A 20,575-nucleotide genomic window follows, 5' to 3' on the forward strand; every position below is an offset into this window, starting at 1 on the left:
ATATGTGCATGTGTTGATATTGAACCCAAGGTGCTAACTAGCTAACTGACTGGATGTCCATTAACCTTATAGCTCCTGTTGTGTGTGTGTGTGTGTACAGAGAGACAGCCAGGTTCATAATGGATATATGAGGAATTTTTTTCCAAAACAGGAGCCACATTTAGGTAAAAGTGTAAAATCAAATGATCCCTCAATAAAGGATAATGTTGGATAAGTGTTTCAATATTTATATCTTTTATTAGATGTACATGTGCTTTGGTTATTTGCCCTTTGAAAGTACACTGAGAGAGGACTTTTTTTTGTTAGTGATCTTAATAATATTTTTTAAAAGTCTAATTGAATACAGTCTATTTGTGTGTGATTTTCAGTCCAAAGAGGGAGAGAGGAAAGTGGAGAACATGAGGAGAAAGTACAAGGTCAGGAAGAACCAGGTAAGAAAACAGACAGGGAATACTAACAGGCAAAACAGAAACTGTTAAACTGGCAAAGGAAACAAAAACAAACTAATTTTACTCATACAATCTGGAAGTTGTGTTCTCCCTATATTAAAGCTACTGTACAGAATCTGCAAAACAAACTGGGTGGTCAGCCCTGGCACTGCATTACTATATTGAACTTATATTGAACTTTTTGGCAACTCACGGTTGCCAAAAACTTTTTGAAGCTCAAGAGTGAGGCTGGTGCCATCCCAGATATGTTAACATTGTACAATCTTCTGGATAATCAGATCTTCCCCAAACTGAAAACTGTTGTTCAGGTTGCCCTAACAAACCTAGTTAGCAGCTGTAGCTGTGAAAGGTCTTTTAGTGTCTTGAGTCAGCTCCATACCTGGCTGAGAAGGACCATGGGTCAAAGTAGACTCCAGCACCTGGCTGTGATGTCAGTTGAGAAAGAGATGCTTGAGAGACTTGACCACCAAAATGTGATGGACAGATTTACCAACCTCAAGGTGAGGCGACATAGGTTAAAAGAAAAGAAAAAATCTGCAGGGCCATAGTAGAATCTGCAGTAAAGATCTTTTCATACACTGTATACATTGTACCATAGGCCAAGGTGTCTCAATTTTTCTAATTTTTTAATATTATAATAATATAGGACTTCTATTTTTGGAGTGTATTTTTATCTATCTGTATTATATTATACAAACACAATAAAAGTGAATCTTTGTCCAAAAAATGCACTCAGTTTACTTTTTACTCACTGTGAGCATCATTCATTATTCTCCCGCAGTAATTAAGGGTAGAATATGTATTTTTTAAAATTCCAATCCATTCTTCTTTGGCAGCATTTAAATAACCTTTATCAGATTTGATGGTTTTGTTACAAACTTTTCAAAAAAGTGTTTTGCTTTTCTTTCACAAATGTGGGGATTAAATAGTGTTAAAATGTACAAAACAGTGATGTCATGTTTTGTAACGAGGACCCAGGCACAGAGAGACTTGATGAATTTAAGAATCTTATGATTTAATAAAGAAATTTGCAGACTTGCACAGAGAGGGTAAAATTATGATGACTAATAATGGAGATGAAGACAACAGACGACGAGGACAGGGAGGAACAGGGGTTTAAATGCACCAAGGAGACAGTCAGAGGGAACTCGGGACAACTGGAGACATTTAAGGATGTAGGGACTGACAGAGACGGGGAAGAAGTCTCATCGTGACTAGTAAAGTTTACCTTGCCTGGATGGGCAGCTCTCTGGGTGCTCAGCACCCCCAAAGCTCTGATTCTAGAATCGCCCCTGGTTGAAGTTGTGCTCCAAGTCTCTTCTTCTCTCTTTCCATTGATGAAAATAAAGTTCAAAATTTACAACCTTTAAATCAGGGCTTTTTGTTTTCTTGTTCGTTTGTTTGTTTGTGGCCCTTATTAAAGTGGCCTCACGTGAGATGGCAGTGCCAGCAGTGGCCCACAGCTCATGTAAGTTTGAGACCCCTGCTTTAAATAATGAGACACATGAAATGGCTCTGTTTCTTTAAGAGTCACGTGTTTTCCTTCGTAGCCTAGGAGAAGTTTTGTTTACTTCCGGGTTGTTCGAGTCGAAAACAACAGAGGGGTACCAACACGCCCATAGGCGCGGAGCAAAGCGGATTAAAATACCGCAGAGATGGCAGGCGAAGCTGAAGATGACATTCCGGGTAAATATCAGTCATTGTCGCCTCTTCTGACTCTCAGAGAAGCGTTTGTGTTGTAAAATATTCTTTAGCTGTAATGTTCACCTTCTGCTAGCTTCAGGCTAACGGAAAGTTAACCTCATGTTATTGCATTTCTCCTCCCGTTATTCTATTTTATTCTACACGAGTGCTTTAGCTATTAAGGTCAAGTCGTTTTTATGGATTTATTCCTCATTATTCCTCACTTTGAATCACTTTGAACGTGATTAATTATTAAGTATCTTTTTTCCCCTGTCTTGATATTTCCATAATTTATTGTCGATGCAATTGTTCAACTCTACCACATGTCAAAGGTGTTTTTTGTAGTCGATTGCATTTACTCTCAAACAGTAAAAGGAGAGGTAAAAATAAAAACGGTCTTACTACATTGTTTTAATTCAATGAAAGTTCTTCTTATGCATATCCATGTCTATAATAACACTAAAGCAATAAAGCAATAGCAAACAATGCATAATTTTTGATATTTTGATACAAAATGTATTTTGTTTTCTTCCCCCTTTTTATATTATTGTATTTCTTTTACTCTTTTTCCTTTGATGAAGGAATAAAGTAAGTAAGTAATAAATGACCCCATCCAAAGAACATTTTTACAAAATCTATAACCCTTTTGAAAACGTTTGTCATTTTTTTTCAGTGACAAATAATGCCAAGTATTCAGATCTGCAGCACTCAAATATGTTATTCCTGAATGCATATTTTGGCGTATATAGACTTCTTGTTTGAGAAGACAAGACATTTGAAGACTTCACATTAGGTTAACTTGACTCTTTGGCTAATTTTTAATTAATTATTGTGAAAAAAAATTTAACCAAAATGATGCTAGTGAAATGGTAAAAACTACTAAATGAACATTTTGAGTTAGTTTAGTGTCTTAGTTTTGGTTTATTTGTTGGGATTATGCAAAACTTTAAAATATCCAACGTGATGCAAGCAATACCTATGCACATAGCCATAAACCACGTAAACAAAATTATATACTGTAAGTTATTATGAGAAGAGAACTGAAATGAGAAGATTGCCTCAAAATGTTAGCTTAATAACTTGAAATTTCGAGTCAGGTATGAAAAACAAAATTTTGAGTCATTAATTAAACATTTTGAAATACTAACCTCAAAATTTGAATTATGTATATCAAAAGCAGTTTCTGTTTTTCAGTGGAGGACACAAGCCTCTATAGACTGTACACACGTGGACACGTGTGGACATGTTTAGGATCTGAAAATTGAAGTCAAGACGTAGAGTGCATCAAACCTCCTTTCTTTTTAATGCCCATCTAGGCGGTAACGCCTGTAGTTATAAATCAAAGCTTCCTTATAAAGGAGTCTATGAGAAAATGAACCTGCTCCTCCCTTGATTTGTTACCTCAGTAAACACTTTCCTGATGAATTCTCTGAGCTCCTATGCTTACTTAATTTGGTAAATTATAGTCATTATTAGAATCAGAAAGGAGGATGAAGCAAGTTAGGACCTTAATTTTGACTGACAAGTTGAAATCATATGAGCACGCTGTGTCCTTTGGTGTCACAGTCAGATCGTTCCACTGCAAATCACGTCTGGATTGAAAAAAAAAAATTACTCAGCTTGAGGTTTCACTAACACTAGACTGACATCAAGGTGGCTCCATCCATCCATCTTTTATATAAAGGGCTGAAACATCACATTTGGTGTGGTTAAACTTGATAATTAATCCAAGTCAGTGATTTTTCTTTTTGGTCTCCTCTTACAGAATCGGGGGCAGTTTTCACTTTTGGAAAGAGCAAGTTCGCTGACAACATTCCAAGTAAATTTTGGCTTAAAAATGACATCCCACTCAGAATAGCGTGTGGCGATGAGCACACCGCCTTAATAACAGGTGAGAGCCCCTCCTATGTTCCAGGTCATACTCATTTACGTGTTTCTACACTGCTGACAAACGTGAAAGCTGGAAATACTGTTTTGATTTAGTTTCACTTGTGCTGTCCTCTTAAAATATGTCCGCTCTAACATATCAAAACTGATATGTTTTCTTGGTTTTGTTTAGATGTACAAAAATTAGATTTATTTAAAAAAAAAAAAAAGATAAATACATTAACCCCCATTTTAAGTTTTGGATTATTTTTTAATGTTGTGCTTTCCAATATTAACCTACTGTCATTTTTAAAATATACAATTATTTTTACTCTGCAAATTAAAAAAAAATATTTCCAAATATTTATGTAGTTATTTTTGTTTCTATCTACATGTTTACAAAATATAAATATATATATAATATAAATTGTATCGGTCAAGTAAGTCAAAATTTCAATACATTTCTTCAATTTAAATTTTAGTTTAATTTCATGGTTATCTTTTGGAGGAGATTTTTACAATTACATACAATTACTTAATTTGAGGAAACGCTTTCTTTATTATCCAAATTTGATTTTCAGCTTTTTTCTCTTATCTTTCTTTATTATTTTGTTTTGTGACTGTAACTGAATCCAGCCCCGTGTCACTTTAAAATTAATCCTCCTGCTGAAACATCACAGAGCCCCTTTAAGGAGATTTTCTCTGTGTCTTCACAGAAAATGGGAAGCTCTTCATGTTTGGTAGCAACAACTGGGGCCAGCTCGGCCTTGGCTCCAAAGTGACCGTCAACAAGCCCACCTGTGTCAAAGGTTGGTCTTTATGGCCCCTCCTCACTGTTTCAGTTCTAAAAAAAAAAACGTTATAGAGGATGAGTAGTGCCACTGAAAGCTGCTTTCAGCCAGTTTAAACAGGCAGTGAGGAGGGAGTCCCTGAAGAGGAGGAGACAAAGCCTTCAAATAAAGCATGACTTTGTTGTAGATATTACCCTCAGTCTAGAGGGCTCATAATCTGCTTAAATCTCGAGGGACATTAGCTGAGAATCAGTAAGTGCCACTCCTCAGATACAGAGAAAAGGATGTGTCCTGTATGAGCCTGTATGAGGTTTGTTTAAGTATGAATTTAATCTGAAAATGACTTTAAAAAGAAAGGATCATTCTTACTGGAAATAGTTGTACAATACAGAAAATGTAAATGTAATAAATAATCCCAGAAATAAAACTCAAGTCTGATTAATTCTATTTTCTGGTGATTTGAGTTGTTTGGTCATTAGCAGATGGAGGGAGCTGGGCCTCAAAATTCATGCAATGTCTATGTTGGAAAAGTTCTATATAATATTAAAAATGACCACAAATTTCTATCTAATTTTATAACAGTTTGGAATTATTGTATTTTGCATTGAATTGAGAACACTTAGTTTAAAATACAGATTTCTCTTGTGTCTTGCGAGTGTTTGGTTTGTTTTGCTTCATGAATCTTTTCTAAAGTTTTCAAAAGATGATGAGGTAAGCTGCGCTCTGCAGGTTACTGTTCCCATAGTTTTAAATTTCTTTGTGATGTTTCAGCCCTGAAGTCTGAGAAAGTTCAACTGGTGGCTTGCGGGAGAAACCACACGCTTATCTGCACAGGTCAGTCTTTGGTGTTCACAGCTGTTTTCTTTCAGGTGCTGATGAATATTAAACACGCTTGTGTTGATGTGTGTCTGCAGCCAAGGGGAAGGTGTATGCCTCAGGTGGGAACAGCGAGGGTCAGCTGGGGCTTGGAGACTGCGAAGAGAGGACGTCCTTCAAGAGACTTGATTTTTTTGATTCACAGGGACCAATCAAGATGCTTGCTGCGGGTTCGAACACCTCAGCAGCTCTCACCGGTAAGATCCACGCAACACTGTAATTCAGCTATTAGCTCTGATCACAGCTAATCAGAGCTTAACTGCCAGTAAACGTTAATTAAAAACATTTAAATTTTTAATGTATGTTTTTTTACCTTGGAATTTTAGTATCTCAATTATATAAATATATATTGAAAATTAAATTAAATTAAAATGAAATATATACATATGTCATACATATTGTACTACTGGATGTTCAATTTTATTTTTTAGACTTTGCTTATAAATTAGATTTAAAGTAAAAAAACATCTAAAAAATTATTGATTTTAAAATAAGTTTTTTAAACATTCATGTTTTTATGTTTTTTGTATTTTGTTTACATTTGTATTTCATCTGTATATTCTGTATTTCCTGCAGCATCTAAAAAAAAAAAAAAGATAACTTCATGAAATTAATTTGTAATTAAATTATAGTTATTCTGTTATCAAATAAAAATTCTTGGTTAACAAAATTGAAGTAAAAAGATTCTGTATGTTTTAGAAAATGTTGCAAGTTTAAAACTGAAGTGCAGTAGAGAGAAAAAAGTGCCATTAACAGATAAATGTGTGTTCCCAAAATAAACGTAATTTCTTTATTTATTTCTTTTGCAGTGAGCGGTAAACTGTTTATGTGGGGTGATAACACAGAGGGTCAGATTGGTTTGGGTAAGGAGAGTCAGGTGTCGTCACCCCAGGAAGTCAGTGTGGGCCAACCAATCAGCTGGGTCTCCTGCGGGTACTACCACTCGGCTTTAGTGACAGGTGAGCAAAGATGAGGTCCCAAATAACCATTCATCACTTCGCAGTGAGCCTGCAAATCACACATGGATACAGATAGCATAAGGAACATGGGTGACAGTGGCTAAAATATAAAACAATAATTCTCACAAATGTGTATATTTATACTAATGTAAAAATCAGAAGAATAAAAGTTTTTTTAATGCAAGTTAATTGGCAAAAGTATCCTATTTCCATAGATTTTCATTCACCATATTATTTTATAATTTAAAAAATCAAAACTGCATTGTTAATTTAAATTTAGGTGTTTTTATTTCTTTTTTGCATATAGATATTATTATAGAATTTAACATATTTTAAAATCAAGTTTTTTTTAAGTTTAACCACAATTTTGTTTGCCCTATTCGTTCTGGACCTAAAAGCCAGTGGATAGCTCTGAGTATTTCCTGTTTTTGTTTTCCCAGTGGATGGCGCTCTGTACACATTTGGCGAACGGGACAGCGGGAAACTGGGTCTGGGCACCCACCAGCTTCCAGGACACCGAGTGCCTCAGCTGGTGAAGAGCATCAAGGAGCCAGTGAGGCAGGTGGCCTGCGGGGGTGGACATACAGTGGCACTTGCAGGTAAATGTCTGATGACAGCAAATCAGACATGTTATTCATTTATTTCCTTTAAGTAACCAAATGAGAATAATATTCTCAGTTGGTTTCCCCCTTCCTTCAATCTTACTAAAAAATTACAGAATGCTCTCAAACAGGGGAATAAAATACTGCAGCATGCCTCAAACGCCTCTGATTGTGTTGGTGTCTTTCAGAGGGAAATGTGTACACGTTCGGCCTCGGTCAGTTCGGACAGCTCGGCCACGGGACATTCATCTTTGAGTCCCGGGTGCCGCGTTTGGTTGAGCACTTCAAGAAGGGACGAGCCTGTCAGGTGGTCTGTGGAGAAAACCACACCGCTGTCATTACGGGTAAATCTCAGCTCGGTTCATTAATGCTGAGCTTCTCATTGACAACAGAGTTGAACAGAAGAGGTTCTTCACTGATCTGATGTCAGAAATTTGAATCTTTTTTTTTTTTTTTAGAAGACGGCTTGCTATACACGTTTGGAGATGGCAGACATGGAAAACTTGGTCTGGGGGAGGAAAACTTCACTAACCAATTTAAACCAACGCTATGCCTGCGATTCCTGAAGTATAATGTTCAGGGAGTAAGTGTTTCATCCAGATTACATTTGTTTATGCAGTAGAACTTAAAATAATGTATAGGAATAATTTAATTAGGCTTGGGGATAAGTTTAAAAACAGTGTAATTTTATTGTCACATTTCTTATATCTTTTTAATTTTTTGTCTTCACTTTTTACATTTAAAAAAATACGTTCGTTTTTCAATTTTTATTCATCATTGCATATATAACATAAAATATATAAAATTTTAAATGAGTTTTACCTTTTAAAAACATTTATTTTTTTGTAAAGCACTTTGAGTGCTCAGAGTAGAAAGTGTTATATAATAACCATTCCATTTGTCATTTTTTACCTTTTATAGTCTTTATATATTTTTTAAATTATGTATATTTGTGTCAATTTAGTGTAAATTTTTTTATTACAAAAATCCTAAATACATACTATATAAAAATATAAAATTTAAAATTCAATTAATATTTTAAAAACATTTATTTATTTATAATCATATATATTTTCTATTTTTATGCATTTCTGGGTGACATTCATGCATACACATGTATTTTATTTTTCACTGTTATTGACAACACAAATACTTTAATTTGGTTCCTGACGTGTCCAGGCGATGTGCGGCGGATGTCACATGGTGGTGCTGGCTCGGCCGAGGGCCCGGGGGGCCGGTGAGATCACGCTGGAGGACAACGATGTGACGGAAGATTTCCTGGAGAAACCATACGTGGAGCTGCAGGGTAACACAGTTGACTCATCTACGCTGCAGAGGAGCCTCTCAGCCCGGGTTCGCAGGAGGGAGAGGGTGGGTATGAGGACAATGAACGTGACACTTTTTAGAATAGAATAGAACAGAATAGAATTCAACTTTATTGTCATTGCACATGCACAGGTACAGGGCAACGAAATGTATAGTTTATCTGCAGATAACAGTTCATTTCTAAAGAAGCTAATGGGTTAATATCGCTCATTGGCTAAACCCTCTGATTCAGGAGCGATCTCCAGACCAGTTTGGCACCATGTTCCGCACACTGCCCGCCATGACACCGGGTAACCTCCTCCCGCCACTGACCGTCTCCAGCCAGACCATACCACCACGACTGGCCCCACCTGAGGTGATCCACGGAAAGGTGCTCAATGGCACTTACCAACACAGGAACGAGGGGTCGATCCACCAGGGTACCTACTTCACCTGCACCGCCATTGCCTCATCCTCTTCCTGTTACATAAAATTTTTGTACAATATTATTTGCATTTTTGTTAGAATTTGGGGGGGGGGTTGTTGTCTTTTTTTTTTTGTGTCCTTGAGTCACATCTCTGATAAATCATATCCCTTTGGCTTCCTCAAGATCCCTTATCATTTTTATGAAAACAGACACCTGTACAGTATATGTCTCTAAGACCCAGAAGCACTAAGATGAAGTTGAGAAAAATGAGAATGTGAGCTCTGTATTTTTGACATTTGACAATTGGTGTTCATGTCGTTCATGCCCTTTCCCTGAAAGATAAATGAGTTTCTCTTGATCTCAGGGTTTTCTGCAGATTTTAAATCTGTAAATAAAGAGGTCACATTCTCAAAATCTTGATTTTCTTAAAAATCTTACGTATTTGTTCATCTTTGTCACTATGTGATATTACCTGTATCTGGAAAGCTGCTGCTGAAGATAATGCTGTCCTGATTTCAGAGCTGGCAGGTGGGGAGACAGACAGTGTTGTAGAAAGTCTGACAGACACTGACAGCGTGAGAGGTCTTGGAGAAACCAGAGACTTCCTGAACATGGTAAGAGATCAATGAGATCATCTTAAATGTTGCTCAGAAAAAAAGACAAATATAACATTTTGCTGCTGATTTGATCGCTGCTCCTTCCTGACAGACTCATGTGATGAAGATAGACCCCAGTGATAAAACACTCACGCTGTCTCCAGTTCAAAAGGTAACTCAAACTCTTGCTTTGTGTGCCATGTCCTTTGATGTATCTGCATGTCTCTTCCTCTCTAATGCATGCCTCTTTTTTTCCATCCTTTTCTTGCTTTCTTGCACCGAGGATAGAGGAAGGGTAAGAATGGTAAGGCTATAAAAGAACAGGGTCAAAGAAAGCAGAGAAAGCTCTCAGAGCAGAGCAGTTTCTCTTCCACTTCGCTGTCTTGTAAGAGTGAGGCTGCCTCTTCTCTCCGGGCGTTACCCACTGAGCTCCTGAGGAGTCGTAGCACTCGTACTCAGGGCCCGCAGAGGCCCCAGAGACATCAGAAAAGCAACCAGAACAAGGCGAATCTGATCTTGGCTGTAGAGGAGTTGCAGGAGAAGCCCAGTACAAACAAACCTACAAGCATCAGGGACATAAATAAGGCAGCATCCAAAGAACAACAAATGCAAGTTCACAGTAAAAGCCAGGTGATAGGGGTTCGCAGGAAGCTGGCAGCAGACTCAAAACAAAGTCCAGAAATTATGAAGAAAAGATTAGATTTCAACTCTAAATCTGCTAAAGTTGAGAAAGTGGAGTCTAAGCCTGTGAGGGTTAAAGGCACACCCACAGGAATCAGTTCGCCAGGTAAACTCAGTCATACAGACTCAGCAAGCTTTCACCTGAGTGACACTTTGGATGAAGAGAGCATAGTGGGCTCTCAGCAGGTTTCTGAGGTGAAAAAAACTCCCAAATCTAAAGAGAAGAAAACAGATTTGTCTAAGAAAAACAAGAATGAAAAAAACATGAAAGACGCTCAAATCAAAAGAGGGTCAGAGGTTCAGAAAAAGTCAACAGATCTCAGCCTGGTTGTTGGAGCTGCTTCACTCGCCGCAGGAGCAGCTTTGATCCAAGCTGGAAGACGATTAAGCTCCACATCCCTTTCTGAGAACAGCTGTGCTGTACTTAAAGAGAGTGTGACTAAATCACTGAGTGAGGAATCTGAATCTTACGCTGCCAATTTTAGCCACAAATCTGCTGTCAGCATCAACATCATACCCGCACCTGAAAGTCCTGAAATGAGGACAATCTCAGATCAAAGTGAACAGATGGACTCTGCCGCAATCAAAGAGGAAGAGGAGGATAATGAGGAAGCGGTTGAAGAGGAAGAAGGGCAGACAGATGCAGAAGTAAGCGAGGAAGAGGAGGATGTTAGTCACATTATTAAGAAAGTGGCAGAGAACGCTGAGGATGAAAAAGAGAGTGACACTCTTCAATCTGGAGAGAAGTCAGACAGCGATGTAGATGAGGAGGAGGATGAGAGCAATGTTGTGGTAGAAGATGAAGAAGAGGAGGAGGAAAAGAGTGGAGTAACAGAAAGTGAAAGCAAAGCAGAGACTGAAGAGAAAGACAGAAACGGAGGGGTTGTAGAAGAAGAGGAGGCGGAGGAAGAGGAAAGTGAGGAAGGGTCAAGTCACGAAACAGAGAGCAAACGTGGAGATACTGAAAGTGACTTGGAAGAAGGGGACGAGGAAGAAGAAGGGAGTTTGGAGAGTGAGGGTGAAGAAGAGGAGGTTGAAAGTGAGTCTGTGAGGTCTTCAGAGAGAGAAGAAAGTGAGGAAGAGAGGGAGACCGAAGAAGGAGAAGATGAAAAAGAGGAGGAAGAAAAGGGTAGTGCTGAAGAAGTAGAAGAGAGTAGTGAAGAGGAAAACAGTGAAATTGAGGAAGAAGAGGAGGAGGAACAAAGTGGGGAAAAGGAGGAAGAGACAGAGGATGAGGAGGAGGAAGAAGAAAAAGAAGAGGATGAACAAAGTGAGGAAAAGGAGGAAGAGACAGAGGATGAAGAGGAGGCAGAAGAAAAAGAAGAGGAAGAAAGTGAGGAAAAGGAGGAAGAGACAGAGGATGAGGAGGAGGAAGAAGAAGAAGGAGAAGAGGAGGAAGAAAGTGAGGAAAAGGAGGCTGAAGCGGAAGATGAGGAGGACCAGAGTGAGGAAGAAGAAGAACAGGAAGAAGAAGAAGAGGAAGAGAAGGAAGATGAAGAAGAAGAAGAAGAAGAGGAGAAGGCTGTCAAAAAGAAAAGGTCTGCTGAAGTGAAAAGAATAAGTGCTAAATCAGCAACTAGAAGCAAACTAAGGTTAGGAGTCAAAGGTCAGGCGGCAGGTGAGTCAGAGGAGTTCTGGGATGATGTTTTACCTCAATACCTCAATCTGAAATAATAAGAGCCCTTATATCAATCAACGTGTCTATTGATTTATTGAATAACAGGAAAAGGGCACGATCAAAGCTTGATACAGGTAACATTACTTTTTCTGTATAAATAGTTAAAACTACATGGTTAAAACTACATTGTATCCAATTTTGTAGGAGGAGATTACTCAGTTAATTAGTTAACATAACCAAAACAATGTCAGGAGAATAAATTGCATTTATTTTTATATAAAGTTTTGTCATCTGCAAAGAAAATCACTAAAATACATTTATGTAAGAGAAGGGAAGATAAAGTGGATTAGCCAGACAGTTAAGCCAGGTAATATTCTTAAAATGTCCAGTAATAGATAGAGCTGGGCGATAGAACGATAACGATATGTATTGCGAAATAACTTTTTCTCGATAGAAAAATGAAACTATTGCGATAGACCTCATCTCTCTCTCTTCCTGTCTTAAAAAAAAAAAGAACAGCCAATCCAAATTAAGTAGCGCATAGCTGAACCAATCACAGCCGCAGCGTCACGTCACGTGACTTGTTACGTACAGCACAAGTGTATTTGTTTGGGAAGCAGCCAGCCGCCGTGCCGGCCAGTTAATGGAGAAAATGAGTTTGCCCGCTAGAGAAAAATCAACCGAGAGCTTAGGTGACCAGGTTACCGAAGAGAACACAGATGACGGTTCCAATGCCGGAGAGATTGTCGAAAGGAAGGGCCAGAGAAGTTCCGTAGACTGAAAGCGCTAATTCGTTATCGAAAACAACCAGGAGAATCCCTGCGAAGCAACAACAGTCAATTGAGTCGGCTTTCTCCAGCGTCTTACCATATGACAAAATAGCTAAGAGACATAGCGACATAACGAATGCCATAGCCTACCGTCTTGCTAAAGACATGCTACCAATAAACACGGTCGAAAATGAAGGATTCAAGCAGCTAATTGAGGTAATAGCTAAGCTATACACAAGGTGAGATTGAGAATTTCCTTTTAGTTCTCAGTTTATTTGATATTGACAAAAGTTAGTCAATTTTGTCTGTTCTTCTGTAAAACAAACTAAGATTTATTTTTAGAATTAATATTTTGTTTCTAAGTGGAATTGACAATTTAATAGTCTGTTTTGTTTGTTCTATTTTGAAACTTAAACGCTTTAGCAGCTACCTTTTGTGTAGTTTGCAATATTTGCCTTTATTTATCTGAAACTGAAGTCTCATGTTCTTTAAGTACATCTGCCCTGTTGAACTTATTATGGGAAATAAATATTTAAATCAAAACAAGCTGCTGATTATTTCACATTTTACTTGTGAGCAACGACACATTTAAATCTTACAAATATAGTTATTTGGCTTATATCGTGATATATATCGTTATCGCCTGAAATGAAAAAAACATCGTGATATGAAAAAATCTTACATCGCCCAGCTCTAGTAATAGATATTTGTAGATGTATGAAACATTGGACATTTAAAGTCAATATCACATAGTTTACATTAGCATGTAATATTGACCCTTTGGGAATGCACAACATGCAGTGTGGATGTGACTGAACAATAGAAGGCAGGTAGCTAAAAAGATCAAGTATCCATGCTAATGCTGGTGAAATAAGGATGGCATTCAATGTCTTGGTTAAAATTGCCTTGCAGGGAGTACTTAAATGCAAAAGCACAACAGATGTGGATTTCATATAGTTATTTTTGTTTTCCAGTATTTAATTTTTTATTGACCTTATGTTTTTCTAGTAAGATATTATTCTTTTCTGGAGACTATCTGAGCTTTCATGTTCTACACAAATTTCCATGTGTTTATGATCTATCTTTTGTGTTTGCCAAAACTACTTAAGTAGAATTTTCAGGTATCTGTACTTTACTCAAGTAGTTTTTTTCTTCAGACAACTTTTTATCTTTACTCCCTACATTTTTAAACAAATATCTGTACTTTCTACTCCTTACATTTTCAGAACGTCACTGTGCGCCTTCAAACATCAAACCGATTTGAGGCTAAACAGTAACACATGAGAGGAAATCCAATTCGTAATCACCAGAGCATGCGCCATGAATAATTACGGGTTTAAGTTCGGGCCTGTCGTTTATTTGGAGCAACACCAGGACGAGTGCAGGTGTCCATGAGTTGTGGTTGCATTATTTCTGCATCTAGGTAGTGCTATAAAGGAGGGGTAATTTCAAATGCAGCATTTCTACCAACAAACATCAGGAAACACAAACTGTTTGTGTCTACAGTTTGTCACAGTGTGTTGTTAGCCAAAGGTCCAGACACTATATTTCACAGGGAGAGAAAAGAAAGAGCTAAATTCACTAAACGATGGAAATAGATAGGAAGTCAGGAGGTTATATTTATAAGTACGGACTGCTCAGTGGTATTTGAAAAATTTGTTTTTCCATATTGTGAAGCATGCTGCAAAGCAAACTACGGTAGATTATCTGTGTTAGTTAAAGGTTGCATTAAAATAATCTAGTGCAGGATCTGAGAAGCTGCATGCTGACTTACCCTGACCTCCGTTAGACTGCTGTTGTTCTGATGGGCAGCAGAAAAATGCAGGGAGATATTAATGGTTTCCTTGTTATGAATTTGAAGTTAAGTTGATGAAGTTTAGATTCATTCACTGAATTCCACCTCCATATTGTTTAGTATAGAGACAGCATAAACAGTGCTGACAGCAAAGAACAGGGCAACTCATAAAATGCCTTCTTACATTTGTTGAATTCAGTTGTGCAACTCCACAGAAAAAATCGCTAGTAGAAACGTCCTTCAAAGAGCTACTTTTTACTTTCTTACTTTGACTACATTTCATAGCCAGTACTTTTTCACTTTTACTTGAGTAAAGAAGTTAAATCAGTACTTAAGTACAGAATGTTTGTCCTTTTACCACCTCTGGAATACACAAGCTTCTTTGTGTTTATCTGAATTTTATGTTTTCATTCTGAAACAGCTGGAACATTTGCATGTACTGTGCCTTTCCCTCTTACATGTTAACCACAACATCTTTTTGATTTCATATATTATGAATGTGTTTCTTTATAGCTTTCTGAACCCTTTCTCTCATAACGTTGTGGTGTTTTGGGCTGCTCTTGTATTTCCATCCAGCCTTTTGCTTTTGGTTTACAGCAATGCTTACTCATGTTTGTCTTAAGTATTGATTTAAATGCTTTTTGGTTTACTTGTATTTCCTTGGAAGCCTTTTCTTTTTGCTTCTGCTTCTGCTCAGTTATACATGGCTCTTGCAACCAGAATTCTCTGAATTTCCAGTAATATGACTGGAAATTCAGAGTACCCAAATATTCTTCAAACCTTCAGCCTTAATCTTTGTCTTGCTCACATTTAAATATTTTATCTGGAATTATTTATGTTGCTATTTCTATTAATTTGTATTTGTAATAAATATTTGTGTTGCATTACATTGTGGGTGTTTTTTTTTTTTTTTGTATTAGGACATAGGACATTTGTTAAAGTAGTTCTTAATGATACTTAATAGTCACAATTGTTTGTGTAGATTCACTTCTAAACAAGATTGTATTAGTTATTTAGACCAGGCTGACATCTGCTTCTGCTTCCATTTCATACTTAATTGCATGCCAAAATCTTTCATTTTTGTAAATGTAAGTTTCTTCTGAGAAATTAAAAAAAAAACCTCAAAAAAACAATCTCAGTGGAAAAAAGGCAAAATTATATGAATGTTAACCATTAGACTGTTGTATTTATTGTATCCAGTATGTCTTGCCCTGTTATATAATGCCTGGAAAAGACTACAGTGAATCATGTGGCTTTTTTCTTTCTCTTTCTCTTGTTTTTAAGGCACTACACAACTCTCCAGCTGACACAGCTGATAAATAGGATGGTATCGTGAACCTTAATTGATACTACGATATACTATTAAGTATATCGTGTTTGAGTGTTATTTAAAAGAGATTTCACTTGATTTTTTTTTTTATTTATTTTTTTGAAGGACGTCTTTCTACTGAAACACATTTTATACGATTTTTGGTGGAAATAGTAGGGGTTCTAAACAGGTTCTTTGTGGGACACCATGTTCATTACTTGTAAGTTAGGTTAAGGACAATCACGTATGCAGATAATACCTGATTAGCAAGGTCAGTGGGAGCTTTATAGTTTATTTGAAAGATAATAAATAAATAAAATTAATTTAGAATAAAGTCACTCAAGTACTTTGAATACACATCGAATATTTAATTTATTTTATTTAGTCTCTCGCTACTTTATTCTTTTTTCAAATTTTGGGGGGATTCAAGCAGTATATCATTAAATAGACAAAAATTGAGAAACAACTGTCATGACTCTGCAGGGCACAAAAGCCCACCTATTAAGAGGTAGATTTTTTTTTTTTTCTTCGGGAGGTAGCCGAGACCAAAAGCTGAGCTAATGAAGAGGAAACATTTGACTTGATGATGCAAATATTTAACTGAATTATAAGAAAATCTGCCTTTTTCAGCCTCAACTGTCAAAAATATCACAGTGGACACTGACAAACTCACTTTGTCAGTAAGATGCCAGACTGGTGTTTTGTGTCTAGCATATTTCAAGAAGATGATGATCTGAGGAAAATCTGTTCCTCTGTTTCAGTGTCTGTTTGATGTGTTCAGGATAAGATAAGGTTTGACTTGTTTTCGTCTAGTGATGATGCTGTTGTAGTGTAGTGTAATACGTTTAATTCTAGCATCACTATAGTCTTTTCTAATCATTCCTTGCTTGTCAGTTAATTCAGCTGGCAGAGCTTATATTTTATTATGTATAGTAAAAACATTAGCATCAAACTAGAAAGTACATATTTTTCATGTCCTTTACTTGTTCTTTATTTTAAAGAACAAAGGAAAGGACAAGATCAGAAAAAAATGCTTTCCATTCATTGCAAATTGAAAGCAGTTTTTTTTTTTTCTTCAACTTAAATAAACTCATGCCTTTGTCTTGTTGTTATTGGATTCTGCTAATATTAACCAAGCAAGGCCTCAGTCACACAGACCTAGGGACTGGTCAGATACCCACTTGTAGCCACAGGTCCTGGAAAAAGGTGAACTCCACAACCAGGTGGTGAGTGGTATCTAGAGGTTGCTGGCAGTGTTGGATCAAAAACCTTGTGATTGCTTTTGTCACTTGTGAGTTATGGTGATCACCAGTAATTTCCAGGGAAGATGCCAAGTTGTGTGCAAACACTTGCAAACCAGTCCCAAAGCAATAGTAAAACTGTAAAAAAAAGTATTACATAAACCAGATAGCGAGACCGTTGCCATGGTAAAGCACAACTTTTTTCCTTTGAAGGTGAATGGTCTGCATTTCTGGTTTGTGTCACACACTTGACAGTTTCACTACCACTCAGCAAATAGTTGGTGATTGACCAATTAATGTCTTCTTTGGTGTCTTCCTTGCAATCTGCAGGTGATCTGCTAGCAGCTAAAACAATGACAAGGGTGTTTTCATGGCAGCACATACTGACTTTTCCGTAGCAACCAGAAGTTGTGAGAGAATCACCAACGAATCTCTAGGCCTATGTGGCTGAGGCCTAAAACTGCTTATGACTAAATATTTTTCATGTCCTTAATGCTCCTGTTTTTGCAGGACTTGACAAAAGGGTTTGCTGAGACATGGACCAAAGGCGAGGAACAAGGTCAAGAGGAAGAAGAAGAAGGAGAGGAGGAAGATGATAGGGTTGATGATGATGACGAGGTGGAGGAAGACGAGGAGGAGAACGACACATTGTTGTCCTCGACAGAGAAACCAGTAGAAGAGACCCAGAGTTGTGTAAATAAGTAGCACTATGTTGAATATGGGGCATCTTTGGTTTTTGTTGGTTATTTGTGATTAAGATGGATTAACATGCGAAATGTGATCTTCCCTGAAGCCCAAAGAGGTGAAAGAAGAGCCTGTGCCTGATGGACAGCAGAGAGGTGACTGATTTTATCCTTAGTCAGCTGCATGTTTGATGAAAAATCTAAGACGGTTAAAACGAAATTAAAAAGACAAGACAGATAACAATAATATCCGGTATCACCAGCAGCTGAAATCAGTGAGCAGCCCAATATTAAAGAAGAAAAGACACATGAATATACCACATCAGCCAGCGGGGAGGGAGATGGAAACTCCAAAAACCAGCCGGCCTCCAACAAAAAGGTACAATAACTGTGAACATTGGATATATTCTTTGTACTGTGCCTTCAAAACACTCTCAGAAAATAAACTTTATTTTGCCTGTATGGGCACAACACTCCTCACTATGGGATTACCTCTATGGTGCTGCTTTTTTACGTGTTTTTAACATTCATAGTTCGAATTTCAAGCAACAGTTATGTAGCTTTGTGTAAAAAACACACCTTGAAAAGTTGTATGGCATTACCTTAAGGTCCAATAATCAGCCTTAGAGCATACATTAGTGTAAATTGTACCTGTACCGGTGTCTCACTGTATAGTTTTAAAGATTATAGAAGAAAGTAAACACACAAGGAAAGAAAAGACAAAAAAATCAAATGTGAAATGTGAAAACTATCAGCTGGACAGATGTGCAGATGAAAATGTTGTGAAAACGCCAGGTTCGAGACCTGAATCACATTTTTAAAAAGCTCAGTATGTTGACCAGTGTTAACTTTGACAGCAAATTTTGATTTAGTTTTATTTTTAGTCTTTTCACAAAAACTTAGTTTAGTTTCAATCATAATATAGACATTTAAATTCTATTAATTTTAGTCTTTGCATAATCCTTAACCTACTTTACATGTGATAAACAGAAAGGTAATTAGAGTTAATTATCTCGTCTTTGCCCTCGCAGCTCTCGCTCTTTAGACGACTTTCGTCCTCCAGGCCCAAGCAGACAAATGACAGGGATCACACCTCAGTGCAGGGCCTTGCTGGCGGAGACCAAGCTGTCCAGGGAGAACCTCCATCCCCGGCTGCTGCCATCAGTGCTGTGACTCACCAAGGTGGAGCTCCGCAGCAGTCTGGTTCCAGAGGACCTCGCTCTGGAGCCTGCACTGTGCTATAATTCCAGGAAAAAACCTCTCAGATGGCCTCAGTAATCAGAAGAAGAGCAGAGTGTGAACAAGCTAATTAGCTGCAGATTTCCTCAGTGATGCACAGCATCATCAGCAAATACACTAATCAGAACAGACACAAACAGAAATACCTTATAAACGGTACAAACTTATCACAAACTCATTTTGACTGAAGTCTTCTATTCTGGAAGGTTTTAAACAAAAGATTGTGGCTGCTCATTAATCCTGGGCACACAGAGGGTAATACCACATCAAACATCCTTCGAAACCTCAAGGAAGCACATTGTTCAGCCAAGAAAACACAGAAAAACTTTGCATTTGTTAAAGGATTACTCAACTGTCAGAGACTATAATGTGGCTAGGAAAGGTTTTTATTCTTCTGTAAGTTATCCTGTCACACCTGAAAACCCTGACACTGCGCTGACTCCAAACAGCAGTGGAAAGAAAAAGTAGAAATTTTGATATGATCCACGTTAGGAAAAAAACACATCTGAATGTTTGTCAAGCCTCAGTCACACAGCTCTGGAGATTGATTGTTGACCCCCTGGTAATCTCTGGTTGCTAGGGAAAAATGAGTGTTCCCTGACTGGTTTGTGAGTGGTTGCTGGAGGTTCCTGCTAGCCACTTGGTGAAATCAATCGCAAAGAACGTGCTGCACTAAAAACTTCATCCTGATGTATTAGGTTGCTAGCATATTGCCGTGGTCGCCCATAGTTTGCATGGAATATGCTAACCTGTGGGCGACTGTGGCAATCTGCTTGCAGTCAAACAATTGCAAAGAGGTTTTTGGTGTAACACTGTATACGTCTTTGTGATCGCTTTCATCTCCATCAACCTTTTGACAACTGGTCAAGGAATACTCATGTTCCTCTAGTGATCAGTGGTTGCCAGGGTGTCACTAATTAGTCTAAACGTCTGTATGACTGGGGTCAGACCTCCTCTAATGGAGTATGGGACCACTTGGTGGCTGCTCAAAGACTCTTAAAGTGGACCTTTTTTCAGATTTTTCTGTTTTTGGCTCTGTGTGATGTCATACAGAGTGGATATCCTTAATACGGTCATCTGTGAGCAAAGAAGCTCCACCTACTTGTGGTAAAAACTGTTTGGGAGGGGAGAAAAGCAACCCCCAGTATCTGATAAATAAGGATTATTTTGAACTGTGAATCATGCAAAGCTGCTCTAACAGAGTCAAAGAGTAAAATTTTTGACAAAGAGTAATGCTTCATAGATGGAGCAGAAAGCAGCTTCTGAGTGATGTATTTTTTTTTCTCCTTTCCTAAAAAACAAGAAAAAAAACACAACTGACTGACTAATCTCTTTATCAATTTTTTTTTTACTAATTAGCAAATGTTTCTGTAAAAGTTTTAAAGGTTTTCCAACCCTTTGATTCCACTGAATTTCCTGTCAATCTAACTCTTTCCACACTGAAGAGTTTACGTGGAGAATTCCTTTAAGTTCTTGTGTTTTACTTTCTTTTATTCGGGGTCCCATGTTTTGGAGTCAGCAGCTGGACGTCTCAGTGAACTTTAAGTAAACCACTACCAGCTGAGCCTACTCCTCCACCAGTAACACCAGAACAGCTGTGATACTGGTGATACTGCGTTTTTTTTGTTAACTATATATGTTTTTGATTTCCTCTCCTGAGCCTGAATGTGTGTGTGTGTGTGTGT

At 37.6% G+C, this 20,575-nt stretch overlaps 1 protein-coding gene across 5 annotated transcripts; it reads left to right on the forward strand.

The window, feature by feature from the left end:
• Positions 1–1,998: 1,998 nt before the first annotated feature.
• rpgrb (retinitis pigmentosa GTPase regulator b) lies at positions 1,999–20,449 on the forward strand. 5 transcript variants are annotated; one of them, XM_013277222.2, is made up of 17 exons: positions 1,999–2,135; positions 3,898–4,023; positions 4,715–4,807; positions 5,561–5,623; positions 5,704–5,862; positions 6,475–6,624; positions 7,065–7,223; positions 7,415–7,570; positions 7,685–7,809; positions 8,406–8,597; positions 8,785–8,971; positions 9,478–9,572; positions 9,667–9,726; positions 17,479–17,661; positions 17,762–17,807; positions 17,915–18,030; positions 18,683–20,449. In XM_013277222.2, exons 1-17 carry the CDS (start codon positions 2,105–2,107, stop codon positions 18,893–18,895), a joined length of 2,154 nt encoding a protein of 717 aa, XP_013132676.1. In that variant the 5' UTR covers positions 1,999–2,104; the 3' UTR covers positions 18,896–20,449. The 5 variants fall into 5 exon arrangements, with proteins under 5 accessions (XP_013132676.1, XP_013132677.1, XP_019207592.1 ...); XM_013277223.2 differs by having other exon boundaries at positions 17,918–18,030; XM_019352047.2 differs by lacking the exons at positions 17,762–17,807; positions 17,915–18,030; positions 18,683–20,449 and adding an exon at positions 9,843–11,853 and having other exon boundaries at positions 17,479–17,649.
• The last annotated feature ends 126 nt before the right edge of the window (positions 20,450–20,575 follow it).

Source organism: Oreochromis niloticus, linkage group LG23, assembly GCF_001858045.2.
Source record: "Oreochromis niloticus isolate F11D_XX linkage group LG23, O_niloticus_UMD_NMBU, whole genome shotgun sequence".
NCBI lineage: Eukaryota > Metazoa > Chordata > Actinopteri > Cichliformes > Cichlidae > Oreochromis > Oreochromis niloticus.

Excerpts from the sequence above, each read along its gene's own strand:
- rpgrb (XM_025903180.1), top strand. The coding sequence starts at position 2,105 with ATGGCAGGCGAAGCTGAAGATGACATTCCGG. Across the intron at positions 8,598-8,784 it reads GGGTTCGCAGGAGGGAGAGG|GAGCGATCTCCAGACCAGTT; the intron begins GTGGGTATGAGG and ends CCTCTGATTCAG. Across the intron at positions 8,972-9,477 it reads CGAGGGGTCGATCCACCAGG|AGCTGGCAGGTGGGGAGACA; the intron begins GTACCTACTTCA and ends TCCTGATTTCAG.